The sequence below is a fragment of the Trichomycterus rosablanca genome, chromosome 10, assembly GCF_030014385.1.
Source record: "Trichomycterus rosablanca isolate fTriRos1 chromosome 10, fTriRos1.hap1, whole genome shotgun sequence".
In the NCBI taxonomy this organism is placed as follows: Eukaryota; Metazoa; Chordata; class Actinopteri; order Siluriformes; family Trichomycteridae; genus Trichomycterus; species Trichomycterus rosablanca.
Genome location: NC_085997.1, coordinates 716,952 through 735,684, shown reverse-complemented (window position 1 = coordinate 735,684; position 18,733 = coordinate 716,952). Strand labels below are relative to the sequence as shown.

General features: G+C 42.0%; 2 protein-coding genes across 3 annotated transcripts; one reads left to right on the top strand and one right to left on the bottom strand.

The window, feature by feature from the left end:
* Positions 1-413: 413 nt before the first annotated feature.
* Positions 414-9,856, top strand: kat7b (K(lysine) acetyltransferase 7b). Its single transcript, XM_063002632.1, has 14 exons — positions 414-583; positions 1,847-1,985; positions 2,210-2,455; positions 2,566-2,648; positions 2,832-2,915; positions 3,040-3,138; positions 3,344-3,454; positions 5,103-5,294; positions 5,988-6,077; positions 6,162-6,302; positions 6,416-6,509; positions 7,909-8,055; positions 8,570-8,676; positions 9,177-9,856. Exons 1-14 carry the CDS (start codon positions 569-571, stop codon positions 9,276-9,278), a joined length of 1,650 nt encoding a protein of 549 aa, XP_062858702.1. The 5' UTR covers positions 414-568; the 3' UTR covers positions 9,279-9,856.
* Positions 9,857-11,029: 1,173 nt separating this feature from the next.
* Positions 11,030-18,673, bottom strand: si:ch211-131k2.2 (uncharacterized). Of its 2 annotated transcripts, none has more exons than XM_063002634.1 (6): positions 18,664-18,673; positions 16,171-16,296; positions 14,877-14,973; positions 13,931-13,984; positions 11,270-11,326; positions 11,030-11,189 (listed from the first exon to the last, which is right to left on the bottom strand). In XM_063002634.1, the coding sequence occupies exons 2-6, from the start codon at positions 16,282-16,284 to the stop codon at positions 11,152-11,154; spliced, it is 360 nt and encodes a 119-aa protein (XP_062858704.1). In that variant the 5' UTR covers positions 16,285-16,296; positions 18,664-18,673; the 3' UTR covers positions 11,030-11,151. The 2 variants fall into 2 exon arrangements, with proteins under 2 accessions (XP_062858704.1, XP_062858703.1); XM_063002633.1 differs by lacking the exon at positions 18,664-18,673 and adding an exon at positions 18,001-18,350.
* Positions 18,674-18,733: the final 60 nt, after the last annotated feature.

Here is an 18,733-nt window from a genome sequence, read left to right as displayed (position 1 = left end):
CTACACCATTAGGCTACCACTGTCCCGGTGGGGACACCCAAACTATACACTTAGAACACTGTCCACATACTTTTGGCCATAGGAATACATTAGAAAGTCACGGTGGCTCGGTGGGTAGCACTGTCACCTCACAGCAAGAAGGTCCTGGGTTCGATTCCCATGCACGTTTGCATGTTCTCCCACAGTTCGTGCAGTCGGATTCATTGCCCTGGCTGTGTGTGTTCGCCCTTTCGACCAGCAAATTGTACCCACCGCGACCCTGAACAGGATAAACTGGTTGTAAAACAATGACTGAATGATTACGTGCATGTTTATTAAGTATGTAGCGCCATCTTCTGGTGGAATTCTGAACAACAAGCGTTTAATATTTCCGGCCTTGTTGATTTACAACCGGAAGAAGAAATGTGGCGCGCTCGACAGGCAGCTGTTGTTCAAACTAGCTGATATTTAAACCCACTGTGTGTTTTTTATTAGATTTTGCTATTTTAAATGAACAAAATAAGCTCTAATTAAGAAAGGAATACTTCACTTATCACAGCAGACAGACTGAAATTATCCTACAGAAGTAATGCCGCGGAGAAAGGTAAGAAAGAAGACCGAGTGGGCTACTACACTAGCAGCGTGTACAGTGGGCGTGTTCCAAATTGACCCGTGCGCAATATCTAGGCGCCCTACCTTTCTAGCACACGGGATAACATTCTGTACGCTTTCTACAGTGCCCTACGTATTATGTGCATAGTGATTTGGGATCGAGCCATGGCTGAACAGCAACAGGGCTTCTTATCGCTGCCTAGCAGCTGTGTTTTCATGTTTACCAGAAATTAGTGTTTTCAAAAAACACACACTGTCAGATTTATGTGATTATTGTTGTCTTATGTCTTAACAACGCGAGACTTTTAAAGTACATAAGTACGCCGTTAGCATCAAGCTAACACCCAATATGAAAGGTATGGGTGAAAGCTAGCTGAGTTAGCACGATTGCTATGTGGGGTTTTTTTAGGTAAGGAATTAAAAAGTTTTACACTGTTTTACTGTTGTGATGCTTAAATAATTACGTTTTGCCCAAACCTGAGTTATTCTGGCCGAAAAATGGGTGTGTCTCACCAGGGTGAAGGATAGAACCACTGTCAGCAATGTAAACAATCGTGTCTAGTATCACAGGTTACATCACATTTAACTAAATAACTAAATAAATAAACAAACAAATAAATATTGCATTCATCCTGAAGGGCCTGAGGTCAGGATTTGGAGCTTTGTGCAGTTTAAACCCAGCAAACCATTTCTGTATGGACCTTACTTTGTGTCAAGGGGTGCTGTGGTGCTCAAACTGGAAAGGGCAATCCCCAAACTGTTGCCACAGGTAGATTAAAATCACCCAGTTCTCTAGGCAAGGCTGTTTATTTAGGCTGTATTATAAAGGGTATATATGTATATATAAAGTGGAAATATTAAGAAACCGAAAGCTTAGACATTAGCGGTTCACAGGACAGTTTGGAAGTTTGTGGTGTTGTCGCCCCTCCAAGCCTCCCTGACAGTCGCATAGAAGAGTCCTGCTCATTGTATATGGCTCGAGCATAGCAGGCGTGGGACCCTAAACCATTCTGCAGGTTCTTTATAGGTGGTTCTGTGACATACTGAGAGCCAGGTTTCAAAAAACCTTTATCTAACACACTGGTGAAAATAAGAATCAGATTAGTCGTGTAAAAACAGAAATATAGAAGAATAAAACCCTAATAAACAAACAAAAGAGTCCAGTGGCGACGTGTGCTCAGGTCTGTGAGTGGTTCCTGGTCTACCGAACAGGTCTGGCGCTGGTATTACATTTTCTTCTCTGGTCTGTTTGCAGAGAGCCGGCGGAAGCAGTTCAGATGGGACGGCGGACTCGGACGACTCGGCGGAGCACGAGAAGACCGACGGCGACGCGAATCGGCGCAGCGAGGCGCGATTAACCCGGGCTTCTGTTCGCCTCAGCCAGAGCTCTCAAGGTAGAACGGCAGCCAGCTACAGTACTGAACGATGTACTGGATTACAAACTAGTCAAGTTGACGTCATGGGTTAATGATTGAGCAGCAGAGCAGCAGGATTCAGTTCACGAAACAATGTGACCCTTCTAGAATATTCAGTGAAGGACATGAGAATGTAAAAGCTTGTATATCTATGTTATGTATACATGTTACGTATGTATATTTTCCTCCCCCTCCTTCCGCAGACGCCCCACCGGACGTGAAGCTGATAGCGGAGCGAGACGAGTCTCCCCCTCGGACCCCGACCGGCAACGCTCCCTCGTCCGAGTCGGACATCGACATCTCCAGTCCCAACGCGTCCCACGACGAGGGTGCAGCCAAGGACCACAAGGGCTCAGGCGGCGACCCCGCGCGGCGACCCAAGCGCCGCCGCTTCCACGAGAGCTACAACTTTAACATGAAGTGCCCCACCCCGGGGTGCAACTCCATGGGTAAACAGAGCAATAAAGAGCGATTCAGTGAGCTGCGGGGGGGGGGGGGGGGGGGGGGTAGGTAATAAGAGCATACACGTGCTCATGATGTGGTGTTCGTTTTAATACAGGACATTTAACAGGAAAACACGAGAGACACTTCTCAATATCTGGATGTCCACTGTACCATAACCTGTCCGCCGATGAGTGCAAGGTGAGCTAATGTCAGGACAACATTAAACTAACTAAAAAACAACATCTAAAGATGCCCTTAAAATATACCTAGTCGTATTAACGGAGCTGATCTTTACATAAGGAGCGTCTGTATTTTTATTACTAAACCTGTTTTATTAAATATAATAATATAACATTATTATAAATAAGCTTCTGCGTTTAGGTCAAAGCATCAGAGCGCGACAAACAGGAAGAGGAAAGAAGTCAGACTCAGAACGACGACAACAGACACGCTACCCGTCATCAGGTGCATATTTTATTATTGTCATTGTAGTAAACTAGAATAAAGTCACACTTCTGATGTTCTCTTGTACACATGACTGCCGCTGGTCTGGAAATGTATTTAATAATAATAAATCTGATTTATTTAGGCTCCCACTCCAAAGCAGGTGAAATATAAGGAAAAGGTTCAAGAGATGAGGAAGAAGAAGGACGCCGGACTGACCAAAGAGCAGAAAGAAAAGTACATGGTACGCACCACGTGTTCTTTTTTTCCGACCCCTAATATTTTCGGACCCGCACGCCGGATCGTACCGGTCTGCGTACCTGATTAAACCACCGGCTAACCTCCCCCCCCCCCCCCCCCCCCAGATACAGCCGATCGTGTCCGCGTCGATGCCCGACGGGCCGATAGCATCGCCCAGCATCTTAAACCTCGTCTTATTCTCTCGCCAGGAACACAGACAGACTCACGGGACCACCAGAGAGCCTCCGCTGGAAAACATCACCAGTGATTTCGATCTGGAGCTCTTCAGAAAGGCCCAGGCCAGAGCGTCAGACGATCTGGTAAGGGAGGACGACCACGCCCGCACTGTTCGCGATAAAAGTCGGACACCAAGTCCTGTTTCATGGGAATTCCTCTCTTTATTGACCTTCACCAACAGACATCAAACCCCTCATGAATGATGCTAAAAATAAATCAACCGGAATGGGAACGAAATTCCACCCCAAGGTCAGAAATACGTCGGTACCAAAACCGATACGCGTCCAGTCTGCGACTGCTTTTTATCCCCCGCCTTATCACTTCATTTTCAATGTATTTCCTCCCTAATTTAGTCGTATGCGATGACCTGACCGTGTTTCACCTCCCGATTACCGAGGCCTGTACCTAACCCTCTAACACACCTCCTCCGACACGTCCTCTTTATGATGGAGGGAGGGTAGAGCGTGTTTATCTGTCCCAAAAGTCCCCCCGGGAACGCATGACCCCCATTTTCTGGTGAGTGTCGCTTACCGTCCGCCGTTCGTAGACTCTCTAAAGCGGCCCTGGGTGCGAGAAAGGTGCTAATAAAATGGAACTTATTATTACAGCGGTTGCTTGCAACTGGACGCCCCTCGTGGAGAACTTTGTCTCCTTAAATTCGACGTGTTCAGCGTTTTTCAAATAAGATGTATTTATTTAATCTTCATTTAACAAAGGCGCATTCACAGGCACTTCTCGTGTGAATGCGCCGGTGCTGAAGGGAATACGGTTTTCCAACATCGAGCATCTCCAGCATTAAGAAGCGTCAGGAAACAATAAAGAAGTAAAACTAAAGTGCAGCTTTTATTGTATTTTTATTGGTGTAACTGTTAGTAATTGTATTTCAGTGTGTTTATATTATATTTGTGTAATTTTTAGTGTTTAAGTGTCAAAAACAACCTCATTATTTTACATGAGACTAAAATATCTGCAGCTCCACGGGACCAGAACCAAGTTGTTATTATTATTATTATTATTATTATTATTATTAATTATTATTATTTATTATTATTTATTATTATTATTATTATTTATTATTATTATTATTATTAATTATTATTTATTATTATTATTATTATTATTATTATTTATTATTATTATTATTATTTATTATTATTATTATTATTAATTATTATTATTATTTATTATTATTATTATTATTTATTATTATTAATTATTATTATTATTTATTATTATTATTATTATTTATTATTTATTATTATTTATTATTAATTATTATTTATTATTATTATTATTTATTATTATTATTTATTATTATTATTATTATTTATTATTATTATTATTATTATTTATTATTATTATTATTTATTATTATTATTATTATTTATTATTATTATTATTTTTATTTATTATTGATATTATTATTATTATTAATTATTATTATGATTTATTATTCAGATCACATGTGAATATCCTGAACCACTCAACACACCTTCAGACACCGGGTGGCGCTCTTAACTTACAGAAAGTCATTCCCAATGTGACTCTGGAGCGCGCCTGTCAGTGCGTTTGATTCGCGAGGCGCCTTTGTTAAGCGGGCTGTGTACTCTAAGCGCTCCTTTGTCTGCCACTTTGATTTAAACAAACACGGTTAATCCGCTCCTTTAAACTTCGTTATCGAGGTTCGTAACTGTCTCGGTGTTTGATCTGACGTTCGTTGGCTTCGTTCAGGAAAAGCTGCGCGTGCAGGGCCAGATCACCGAGGGCAGCAACATGATCAAGACCATCCTGTTCGGGCGCTACGAGGTGGACACTTGGTACCACTCGCCCTACCCGGAGGAGTACGCCCGGCTCGGCCGCCTGTACGTCTGCGAGTTCTGCCTGAAGTACATGAAGAGCCAGACCATCCTGAGACGGCACATGGTACGAATCCATGTACAGACCTGTCACAGATCGTTTCTACACTCACTGTCCATGTTATCAGCTCCACTTACCACTATAGAAGCACTTTGTAGTTCTACAATCACTGACTGTAGTCCATCTGTTTCTCTGCGTGCTTTGTTACCCCCTTTCATGCTGTTCTTCAGTGGTCAGGACCCCCACAGAGCAGGTGACACTGACATGGTGGTGGTGGTGTGTTAGTGTGTGTTGTGCTGGTATGAGTGGAGTTTTTAAACACCGTGTCCACTCACTGTCCACTCTATTAGACGCTCCTACCTAGTCGGTCCACCTTGTAGATGTAAAGTCAGAGACGATCGCTCATCTATTGCTGCCGTTTGAGTCGCTCATCTTCTAGACCTTCATCAGTGGTCACAGGACGCCGCCCACGGGGCGCTGTCGGCTGGATGTTTTTGGTCGGTGGACGATTCTCAGTCCAGCAGTGACAGTGAGGCGTTTAAACCTCACTCATACCAGCACGACACACACTAACACACCACCACCATGTCAGTGTCACCTGCTCTGTGGGGGTCCTGACCATTGAAGAACAGCATGAAAGGAGCTAACATAGAATGTAGAGAATCAGATGGACTACAGTCAGTAATTGTAGAACTACAAAGTGCTTCTATACAAGGAGATCGGTGTCGTAAACGGCTTGTTTTCTTCTCAACCGCACAGGCCAAGTGTGTGTGGAAGCACCCGCCCGGAGACGAGGTGTACAGGAAGGGGGCGATTTCAGTCTTCGAGGTGGACGGGAAGAAGAACAAGGTGAGAACTGACCCGCACCTCGGTCACACTCCCGCCTCAGTGCACCCCCCCCCTCTAAACAGAACGTTCGTTTTCTCCTGCTAGATCTACTGCCAGAACTTGTGTTTACTGGCCAAGCTGTTCCTGGACCACAAGACTCTGTACTACGACGTGGAGCCGTTCCTTTTTTACGTCATGACCGAAGCTGACAACATCGGCTGTCATTTAGTGGGATATTTCTCCAAGGTAGGTACGGGTTCCTAGTGACCCGCCCTGCTCCCCTACTACCCACCTGGTCAGCTACCTCAGTACAGGGTTCTATAGCCAGATTATTCAGACGCTCTACTTCTCTCCTACAGGAGAAGAACTCCTTCCTGAACTACAACGTGTCCTGCATCCTCACCATGCCGCAGTACATGAGGCAGGGCTACGGCAAGATGCTGATCGATTTCAGTGAGTGCCGCTCGCACCGTCTCTAATCGTTAATAGACGCAGGTTTATATTTACATTATTGGCATTTACTTTGGTATTTATTCATCCAGAGCGATTTACAATTACCATTAAATACAATTCGAGCATTGGAAGGGTTGGGAGCCTTGCTCACGGGCCCAGCGGTGGCAACTGGGTGGTGGTGGGGCGTGAACCGATGACCTTACGATTACTAGTCAAGTACCTGCACCATAATAGAAAATCTGATCTTAAAAAAGATGGATTTGATTCGATATTTTTGTGCATCGTTTAACCCTTTCTGGTCCCAGTTCTTGTAGTCTGGTCCAAGCTCATTTTAATGGTTTACGTTAGGAGTTGTTTGGTCTTATATTTTGATAAACGAATGCCGTCAGTATGGTGATTGAGGCTGATAACATTTTTTATTGTATCCAAATGAGCTAAAGAGAATTTAACAGTTTATAATTTTTCATTGCGTGGTACGTTTTGAAACAATTGATAATATGCAAGCCAGATACGTCGTCTGCCTCATCATCAACATCATCAACAACATCCCCACCGCCTCCATTTCCGTTTAATACGTACAAAGCGAACATCCTCTTTACAATCGTCTGAGATCACAACAGCATCTAAAAAAATTAGTTTTTACTTTATTACTAGCGACATTCCTCAGATAAATATTCTTATTTGCACACTCATCTTCATTTTCACTCCATAAATCAGATAAATAGCTTTCTCCGTCACTACTTTTCTCCACCTCCTCCCTTATTTCATCTGGATCCAATAAATAAAAATAAACACACAAAAAAAGACCTCCTGCAGAACACGGTGTGTACAAACACTCACATGCATCAGTCACCTGAAGTAAAGGAATAAGAAAACACGACACGATGATGCTTAAGAGTTCAGACTCATGACCGTAGACATAAATCAGACCTGTCGAGTGATACTCCACGTCGGACCTGCTCCAGCGAAATACGATGTCGAGTGGGGCTCGATGTTGGACCGGAAAGGGTTAATGTCTCTAAAAAAAGTTAAAGGTGGCACAGTCGGCCAGGCGCTTCCTAGCAGGCACGATCATCACAAAAATCTCAAGACGCCTGCACACGCACTAGAGACTGGAACCGTTAATGGGAATTAACATCCAAATAAACAAGTAAACAAACAAATTAGTCAATTGAATTTTGGGTGTTTTAACTCAAATCTGTCAGTATTAAACACTGGTGTCACTATTTAGACTAAAACAAATAACTACATACTTCATACATACAGGTTGATCTATTGTGGTGGGCTTTAAATTTGATCGGGTCTACAGTATATTAAGGTGCAAGTTTCAGTGAAATTGTCATTATTATTATTATTATTATTATTATTATGTTATTTAACCTGTTATGGTTTGCTGCAGGTTATCTGCTGTCCAAAGTGGAGGAGAAGGTGGGCTCTCCTGAGCGGCCTCTCTCCGACCTCGGCCTCATCAGCTACCGGAGCTACTGGAAGGAGGTGCTCCTGCGCTACATGTACAACTTCCAGGGCAACGAGATCTCCATCAAAGGTAAACGCCTGATTGAACTTCGACCCAGTTCGCTGACCTTCTCAAAGCTCCTCCAGTGAGACGAACTGTTTGATACGAGGCGGTAAAAGCGACTCTTACTGTAGTAAAACAGCGAGTGAGGAATGTGATCAGTGGAGGAACTTATGAGCAGTAATAATGAAGAGAAGTTTAGTGCTCCTGTCTCCTTCTTTTACTACATTAAACCACGTTAAGATTTATTCTCAACCAGAAGCGTTTTAGACTCTGGGAGAAGCTGATTCTGATTCTCAGCATTTCTCAGAAGCTGGAGCCGTAACACAAGTTTAAAAGTGAAACAGGGAGGAGAATCCAGATAAACACAGATACACGTGGAGCTCTAATGTAGGGTGGGCACGTGTTATGATTAAATCGCCAAGGAACAGCAGCATGCTCGGGAGAAATGTGAGCTTCTTAAACCGGCAGTGTTAAGGAATGGATTAGGAACACTGATGTTTGCTCTGTGAATGATTCTCATCCATTTTCTCCTTGGGTTTAGAAATCAGCCAGGAGACGGCCGTGAACCCGGTGGACATCGTCAGCACCCTGCAGTCACTACAGATGTTGAAGTACTGGAAAGGAAAACATCTGGTTTTAAAGAGACAGGTATTGTGTGACCTCTATGCATGTGTATATTATCACTGGTGGTTGTTACAGTGGCACCTGTATTGTATTTGGCACACTGAAGGCCCTTCCCGATGCAAGCCTCCTACTGATCTGAGCTTGGGACCTGCACTCAGAGTGCACTGATGTGCACCCTCTTAATGGTCAGGTTCATGTAACACATTTACTTTTACGTTTTCAGCTTTTAGAAGCAGCTTTTATCCAAAACGACTTACAGTACTGTGACTGTATAGTGTGCAAACAATTGAGTTTTTAGGGCCTTGCTTAGGGGCCCAACAGAGGCAACCTGGCAGTAGTGGGGCCTAAACCAGCAACCTTTCGATTACTAGTCCAGCACCTTAACGACTAGGCTACGACTGCATGTACGATACAGCACCATCATCATCGTGCCTTTCGTATCTGGGATTCGAACCCACGTACAACCCCCCCCCCCCCCCCCCCCCCCCCAATGTATTAATTGCTGTTTTGTTGTGACCTCGCAGGATCTGATTGATGATTGGAAGGCCAAAGAGACCAAACGAGGCACCAGCAACAAGGCCATCGATCCCAGTTCGCTCAAATGGACCCCGCCCAAAGGGACCTAAGAGGGAACCCGACCCCCCCGAGGGAGAACGCTCCCGTGACGGTCTCTTTGATGTTTCGTCCGTGCGTGCGCCTCTGTGGATTTTCGGCCGACACGTGTCACGTTTGACGCGCTTTCTTTCATTTCGTTTTGAAATTCGGTTCACGCTTTCGAAAGGACACACGCCATGACCTCGTGTGTGTAGAACGGGTCGGTGTGACGCGGGTGCACCCCTCCCCATTCCTGACGATCATCCAGCCTTCCTTGGGGGTTTACTTCGCACCTGACTGTTGATATTCCCGATTCCGCCGGTGGCCTCGATGGACCGGATCGGCGGCCCCGACAGATCTCAGGAATGAGGTTTAAAGTGGCCCAATTTTAAGTGTGGCTGTCACTTGAGAGTTTTTATGTAGCCTTCACACGCAGCTAATAAGTGCCGGGTAATTAGCTGAATAACTAAATCAGGCGTGTTCAGAATCGAGGACCCAGAATTTGGCGGCATCGTCGCCTCCCTTCGCAGGAATGTCACTCTCTCGTATCGATCGTCGTTTGTTTACGCTTCAATTTCAATGTAATAAAAACAAACCGTACAACACCTCACTTAGTGTCGCCGCTTCTTATTCACTCTCACTCACGTTTCATCTTACAGTTTTTAACAACTGTTTACACACATTTTCAAAATTCTGTGTCTATTTTTCAAAACTCTGCACACAAAACCCACAATTGCTCACACGAGATGCAAGATGCCTCAAATCTCCAGCAAAATGACACACAACATTCAAAATGTCATAAACACATCTTAAAAGCAAGCATTGACCTCACATTGCAAACACTTTTGTCATAATATGACATTTTGGATCATGTACACACTGATGTTTAAAACCTAAAGCTCTTCTGTCTTTCATGGGATTCTACGTTTATTTCACCACATGTAGTCGGACAGAAACCAAACACATCTATGAAAAAGCTGATTTCAAACATAATTTTATTTTTTACCAAAAAATTAATTGTGTGTGTGTGTGTGTTGGTTGGGGGGAGGAGGGTAGGGGTTGCGTCTGTGTCTAGGCTTCATCTCTCCTCCGGGCTGGGTCTGGCCACAGTACTTCATCCGCGTCGCATGCTATGTCCTCTCTTGCTAAACACAGAGGAAAGAACCTTCTTGCATGGCGCATCCATCCTTGAATAGAGGCAGCGTCAATGTCGCCACATGCTTCCTCTGTTGCCTGGAGAAGTGGAATGCGGGCACAGGGACGACGATCATATCGCCAGCGCCATGTGGAGAAATCGCTCTCTTTGCTTCCCTTCTTTGCCCTCGTCCTCTTCCCTGTCACTCTTGTCCTCTTCCTCCCCTTCCAACTCCTCCTCCTCAAACCCGAACTCCTTGTGATCTGCCTCTACCTCCAACTCTCCTGGCTCTCTCTGCGTTGTCATTCATTGTTCAAAACAGACATCTTGACCTATGTCAATATGTGACCTATGCTAATGATTCTTTGGTGTTCAATAAAGTGATGAGTGTTTGCACATGTGAGGAGTGACAGTGAAGCGCTGGTGATTTAGTGTGGCATTTTGATAGGTTGTGTTTGAAAAAGGAAATCAAGTTACTTCCTGTTTGATTTTTGTGTATTAGGTAGAAAATTGTGTGTGGAGTTTTGCAAAATGTGTTTTAGGAAATTGAAAACTGAGTCGGATACTGAGAATTAGTGTCTGGTTTTGCAGATTTGGTGTGGGGTTATGGTGTTGAAAAAAACTGTAAATAAACAGAATTGGACACAGTTTGAAGACGTCTCTTCTATTTATCGTTAGATAAATCACGTTAGAAATCTTCATGCGCAGATTTTTTTGTACCGTTAAGCCGAAAAGTCGCTTTTTTATTCCTGAATAAACAGTGACGGTCGTCAGTAGTACTGAAGCTCGTCCAGTCCCTCTTGAGACCCTGTTCGAAAGAAGAACATACAGAAGTCGGTACATAAACACACAACGTACTTAAATAAGTGTAAACACGCTGCACGGCACCTGATTGCTTCTCTGATTCCAGACTCGTCTCGTCCGGGGTTATCCTCGTTAACGTGCCTGCAGTTTAAACAAGAATCAGGAGCAGATTCAGATCAGAGAAGCTAAAAAATGAGTTCATTTCACTAATCTGGTAGGTCAGATCATATTACTGATGATTTTTATACATGATATTTTCACCATGGTTTAATTTCATATGTAATAAATAATAAAATTATATATCAATAAAAAGTTTCTACGATACGCCACATTCTTTAATCCACTAGGGTCCCCCATAGGTTGAATTCCAGAAATGATAAATCAGGAGAGTTAACCATAACTCATCCACTAAAAATGTTACGCTCGCCCATAAAAGTACCAATAATTACCGTAAGGCATTCTGTAAATAGCTACAGTGAGGACACACTTCAGTAGCAGCAGTGGCCTATAGATAAATATGTAGGGGGGGGAGGCAAAAATATATACACCCTTTTATCTATCTTACGGTTAGCCCCGCAGACCCGAACTGAAATGTCAATGCGGTCTTTTGGCCCATTGGGGGAACTCCATACATATTCATCCATAGGCCACTGCTGCTACTGAAATATGTCCTCCTATATATGTCGTCCCTATAGCTGTGTGTACACTGCTCTACGGTAATTTATTGCAATTTTAATGGGTGGGTGTAAACATTTTTAGTGGATGCGTAAAGGTTTTTACGCATTTGACCACCCCTGCACAGTAATCCATCCTATCTGACACTTTGGGCTCTGGCGCTCGTGCAGTGTCTGGACGCTTCGAGTAACCACTTATGAAACCTGTCATAAGTGTAGAGGTCAATAGGGTGACTTAGTGACTTAAAGCCTGATTGAACTGTGACCCTGTTTGCATGACCTTCTCAAAGCTCCTCCAATGAGACGAACTGTTTGAAATGAGGCTGTAAATGTGACTCCGGCCGTTCGAACAACGCTTAACGTAGAATGCAATCATGCCTGTGTAGATGCTCGACCGGCCTATAGCACTGCTGTGTGATCTAAGGTCCTCGTTTAATTTTACCAAATAGCAGCTGGAAATGGACCCACCATTAATTCTAGTCATGACATCAATAAATAAACATTAAAGTTATGACCAGAGTGATTCTAGTCATGTAAAACTACCAAAAATAAATAATGATAAATAAACAAATACAAGAATAAATAAATACAAAAATAAATAAATACATAAATACAAAAAATAAATAAATAAATAAATACAAAAATCTATAAATAAATACATAAATAAATAAATCAATACAAAAATGAATAAATCAATACAAAAATGAATAAAAAAAATCTATAAATCAATCAATAAATACAAAAATAAATAAATACAAAAATACATAAATACAAAAATAAATAAATATAAAAATAAATAAAGAAACATTACAATAAAGTTATGACCGGAGTGATTCTAGTAATGAAAAAATACAATAAACATAAATAAACGTTAGCAAACTTAAATCAAACATAAGAATGAATGAATCCGTTTGCTTGTTTTTCAGAAGCCGCTCTGTACAGGCAGCGGTTGTTCTTTGTAGGCGTGGACGCTAATAATTTTACAGGCAGCTACGTTAACTAGAGGCGACCTGTCACCCGTTTCATAACTCACTCTGTACTTGTCCTACAAACCAGACAAACTGCGTTTACATTGTTCACTTAATCACATCATTAACGTTTGTATGTTCAGAGAGTGTTAGCATGTGGGGCGTCTATTCACACATTCCACCCTAACGACCTGATGCCGAAAAATTAAACAACAACGATTACGGCCATGACTAAAAGCTGAAATATCTCTCCTGTTAAAGTAGGAAACCTGCGGTGCTCTTCAAATGAAATGCTAATTACGAAAATTGCTAATGATTATGGTAGCGCAGGGCGTATGGTGCGTTTACGAGGCGGTCGTTGGTCCTAAGCGGCGTGACCTTTAATGTTAGGATAATCGACTCTGTGTTCAGAGCAGAGTTCATGTGGGGTGACAGCTAACCAGATCTCGTATTACGGTTGGGATTGTTGAACCCATATGAACCCAACGACATGTGCAGTACCGGCCGCTTCTTTTCACCCGCACCAGGTTCATACGGAGATCCGTATCGTGCACGGAGGGTCACGCACTCATCTCCGTTATCCCCCGTCTCTGTGCAGTACCATTGATCAGCCACCAGAGGTCGTAACTGCAGCACTTATGAGGAATCCCTGCGCTCCTCGCTCACTCGGACGACTCGGCTGGCTGATAGCACCTGAGATTCGACACTGATGTTTTTGGGTGCGTCTGGAGGGAGGGTGAACGGACGGCCTAGCCGTTGAAAGGCGCACTTGACTTGTAGCAGCAGCAGTAGAGGAGCGATATAACTAGGGGAATTGAATATGACTAGATTGGTAGTTTTGGGGGATTTTAAAGTGAGCTCTTCATAGGGCAGGAAAGGGCCTTCCCTAAACTGTTGTTTAGTTGGAGGCATCGTGTATAATTTCCTTTATATGAGTGAATGAATGTGTTTCAGCCTATCAGTAAATCGATCATTTGAAAGGGACGTCTCAATACTTTTGCCTCTACAGTGCGTCACCGCGTTACGTTGTCAAGGCAACAGGTTTACGCTGGCGAGTGTGGCATCGAAGCGTGATGGCGGGTGAAAATCTGTGTTTTATTTACCTCCGGTCAAAGACCTCCTGCCCACAAGTCCAGCAAAACGTCCACCTTCAGTTCCTGTGTGGGTAAAAGAGCCGGAAATTAAAGTGAGAAAATGAGACCACAGGCGTGTTTTTATTTTCCGTGGTGCTATCGGTCGCCTGGGCGGCCACACAGACGCGGTGGAGAAACTGAAGCGCTGCGATTGTCTTGTGCCCGGTGTTTCCCAGTAGAACCAGAGGGCAGTAAAATCTCAAAGGTTAAGGTACTGGACTAGTAACCAGATGGTTGCCAGTTCAAGCCCCCTGTGGCCCTGTTGGGCCCCTGAGCAAGGCCCTTGGTCCTCAATTGCTCACAATTATAAGTGGCTTCGGATATAAGCATCTATTAAATGTAAACTGGACCCGCTGCAACCCTGACCAGGATGTTGTGGTGACAGTTTTAGTTTTAGCATTTAGCAGACGCTTTATCCGAAGTGTTACAGTATACAGTCTAAGCAATTGATGGTTAAGGGCCTTGCTTAAGGGCCCAACAGTGGCAACCTGGCAGTGGTGGGGCTTGAACCAGCGACCTTTCGATTATTAGTCCAGTCCCTTCACCACTAGGCTACAACTGCTCCAGTTCTGATATTACTTCTTTGTACTTTATATTAGTGTCTGTTTTATCACAGTTTTATCCTGGTCAGGGTTGTGGTGAGTCCGGTTCATTGGACGAAATGTAGGAAACAGGTTGCCTGTCCGTCACAAAGCACACACACACACACACACACACACTTTAGTTTTCGACTGTGGGAGGAAACCCACACAGACACAGGGAGAACATGCAAACTCTACACAGAAAGGACTCTGGGAATCGAACCCAGACCCTTCTTTCTTTATTGCAACAACGCTACCCACTGCCGCCTGGTATCAAAACAACAATGGAACTCTGGGATTTGATCTGTTGGGTGAAATGATGTTGAGTCTCTCACCGCTTCGCTTCCCCATCAGACCGTAGAAGTGATGAGCTTTAGATCTCTTGATGAAACCTTCCACCTCACTCGCTAACCTTCCCATCAGAGGTTCATCCTGAGAATCATGAACACAGTCAAATATAAACACCTGATTTTATAAACCTCAATTAATAATGAATCAATTCTGTACGACACAAGACTACATTTAACAGACAGCAGTATACAGTCTAAATAATCCAGGGTTAAGGGCCTTGCTCAAGGGCCCAACAGTGGCGACCTTTTGATGACTAGTTCAGTACTTTAAACACTAGGCCACAACTGCCCTGAAATGTGTTGTAGGTAAAAATATATTTATATTTTTTGCATTTCTGTTTTGCACCTTATGGTTTTGGAAGATTTTATTATTTTTTATGCATTAAAAATAGATAGATACTTTATTTATCCTGAAGGAAATGATTAAGAAGATAGAGGAACTTTCCTCAATAATTTTATTATTTATTATTTTTATTTAATAACTTTTTATTTATTATTTATTTATATAATATTTCTATTTTTCATTTATTATTTATTTATATAATATTTCTATTTGTATTTATTCTTTATTTATATAATATTTCTATTTTTTATTTATTCTTTATTTATATAATATTTCTATTTATTATTTATTCTTTATTTATATAATATTTCTATTTTTATTTATTATTTATTTATATAATATTTCTATTTATTATTTTTTGCATGGATCCAATTTACATTACAATATTTTTTTATTAATTATTATTTATTTTATTATTATTTTTAACTATTATTTATTATTATTATTTTTTTTTTATTTTTTTTTTTATTCCTCAATAATCTTTAATTTATTTAATTATTTAAATAAATTAATAAATTAATAAAATAAAGCTTTGTGACTGTTGCGGCTCCAGTGGTTTGTAATTTGCCTGCACAAATGAACAACCGTTAGTTATACGTTCACTACAATGACCAAAAGTATTTGGACACCCTGTATGATTACTTCTAATTGCTGAATTCATGTGTGTCAGGCAGCTTTGCAGCAACAGTTTAGGGAAGGAACTTATAAAGATGTAAAGAAAAGCTATGACCTCACAGCTCTGGGATGAACCGGAACGTCAACTGAGGTTTTCAGCGCCCAATGGTGAATGGACACAAATTCCCATACAAAATCCTACCTGAAAGTCTTGTGAGAAGCTTCTAGATAACAAAACGCTGAATCTCATGATCAGGTGTCCAGATACTTTTGACCATAAATATATACTCACTTAATTGAACAGAATCTACGTACTCGTACCTCCCAGTTCTTGGACGTCCACTGTTCCTTGTCCAGGGTAAAGGACATTCCGTTAACCATGCAGGCGAGGGCGGTCAGCGCAGTGACCACAGCCACCAGCTTCATGTTCTCCATCGTCCACCTCGTCTAAAATCAATAGCAGTGTAAAAACTCAGCCGTCTGTGCGCTGGCTGCTCCCCTCCGTCCCTGTGGGGTCCCTCACAGGCGCCGGGCGCCTTTATACACTCCGCCTGGCAGCCCCCTCCCCTCGGTACTGAACCGAAAGGGCCCTCATCGCCTCCTACCCGTTACCCCACTCCGTCCTCTTGTTATCATGCCGACCACTCTAACGGAACTGCCACTCACGTCGAGGGGCGCACGGACCAATCAGAGCTAATTAGCACTAATTGACCAATTAAAATACACAAATAGTCTGATCTGAACCCACGTCTGGATCTGAAGGGGGGGCGCAGGAATACGGCTACGTTTAGGGCGGCAACGTACACTTGTGACCGATTACAATACAAACAATTAGATGTGGGACCTGAACTAACGACCTTCTGAGTACCACTTTAGCAACCTGAAGATGTTTTATTCAGACAGGACTCACTGTAAAACAAAGCAAATTACAGATGTAACTGAATGCAGGGCCTTTGCTGAGGGCCCCAACAGTGGGAACTTGGCAGATGTGGGACTTGAACCTGCAACCTTCCAAATACCACTTTTGCAGACAGGACTCCGAATTAACGTTTCTATTCACAGAAAATATCGGACGCTTCCAAATCCAAAGCAAGGTGCTACCCCCCGTGCCACATCCCCAGTCACACAAAATAAACGTACGCTGGTGATGCTCTGACGCAAGAGCACGTTTAATTAACAGGTGTTTCTAATTGTAGTTAATTACGATTGTTCTGTAATTATAATTATAATTACACATTAAATTAGACAATTTTGTAATTTAATGTTGGTATGAATGTTAGAACCCTGCTGTGGTATTCAGGGTTTGGTTCGGTGCTTTCCCAGAAGAGTTAACGCTGACCTATTACGCTCAGAGCTGCTTAAAAAAAGTCATAATATTTATTATAATATTTATTAAAATAAACGCTGTAACATTTATTATAATATTTACTATAATAAATGCTGTAATATTTATTATAATATTTATTATAATAAACGTTATAATATTTATTATAATAAACGTTATAATATTTATTAAAATAAATGTTATAATATTTATTATAATATTTATTAAAATAAACGTTATAATATTTATTATAAAAAACATAATATTTATTATAATATTTATTATAATATTTATTAAAATAAACGTTATAATATTTATTGTAATATTTATTATAATATTTATTAAAATAAACGTTATAATATTTATTGTAATATTTATTAAAATAAACGTTATAATATTTATTATAAAAAACATAATATTTATTATAATATTTATTAAAATAAACGTTATAATATTTATTAAATTACAATGTTTTTTTAATTATTAAAATGATTAAAATACATTAATTACATTTTTGTAAAATTACTGTAAAACATATAATGGGTGGAGCTTCGGGCTATTAATCAGAAGGTTGTGGGTTCAAATCCAGGCTCTGCCATGCATCCATTGTTGGACCCTTAACCTTGTCTGCTCCAGGGGTGCCAAACGATCTCTGACTCTGCGGTCAGGACAATTAAAGCTCCTAGAATTTGAAAGAGAGAGTGTGTGTGTGTATGTGCGTGCGTGTGTCCTGAGACCTATTTCGCCCACTGTGACCCTGACCAGGATAAATTCGGAGGCGAAACACAGTGCATAAACAAATGAATTTTGACTTCCTAAAGCGTCACCTTGTCTGTCTGTGAATCAGAACCCTTTGATCTTTTTGTTTGATGATTGTAGATCAAACGCTGGTGAGGACGGCGAGGATTAGCCTCTCGCTGATGATACTTGCTAATGCGGCGTAGTTTGTCATCACCGTGGCGTTTGACTTTTCCGACTCAAGCGTAACGTGTCGAGGATCAGGAATCAGACCAGTACATTCGTAGATCCCAGTTAATGTATCATACTGGATTTATTTATGAGAGATTTAAGCGGTGATTAGCCGCGGCGATCATTTTAGCGCTGCACCTTGATTGATTGTCGCTCGTTTAAGCGGACAGAGATCGTTTTCTGTGCTAAACGTTAGCAGTTATGCTGCACGATGTTTATTCAGTCTCTCTTTTTAATTACGTCTATAAAAGTCGTTTATTTGAGGCAGTTTGGTGGATTCAGTTATTATAACAGCAGACGTTTGAGCCTCGGCCACGTAGCACCTCGTATAGCGCCGGCGATTAAACCCGCTGACATTTCCCTTTGTTCCCACACGCCTGAGCGATATGTGAGCGATATGTGAGCGATCAGATACTCCACGTCTGCCCGCTATTAAACTCCTGACGCCACGCGAGCGCTCCGCTCTTTGATCTCGCCGCAGGTGCTTAACAAAGCAAGAAACCAATTTTGGGTAATTTCACCTGAACGCCACTCGTGCGCCGGCGAGCACACCGAGGTCCGGCGTCGAGTGCCGAATCAAAAGGGAGCGGA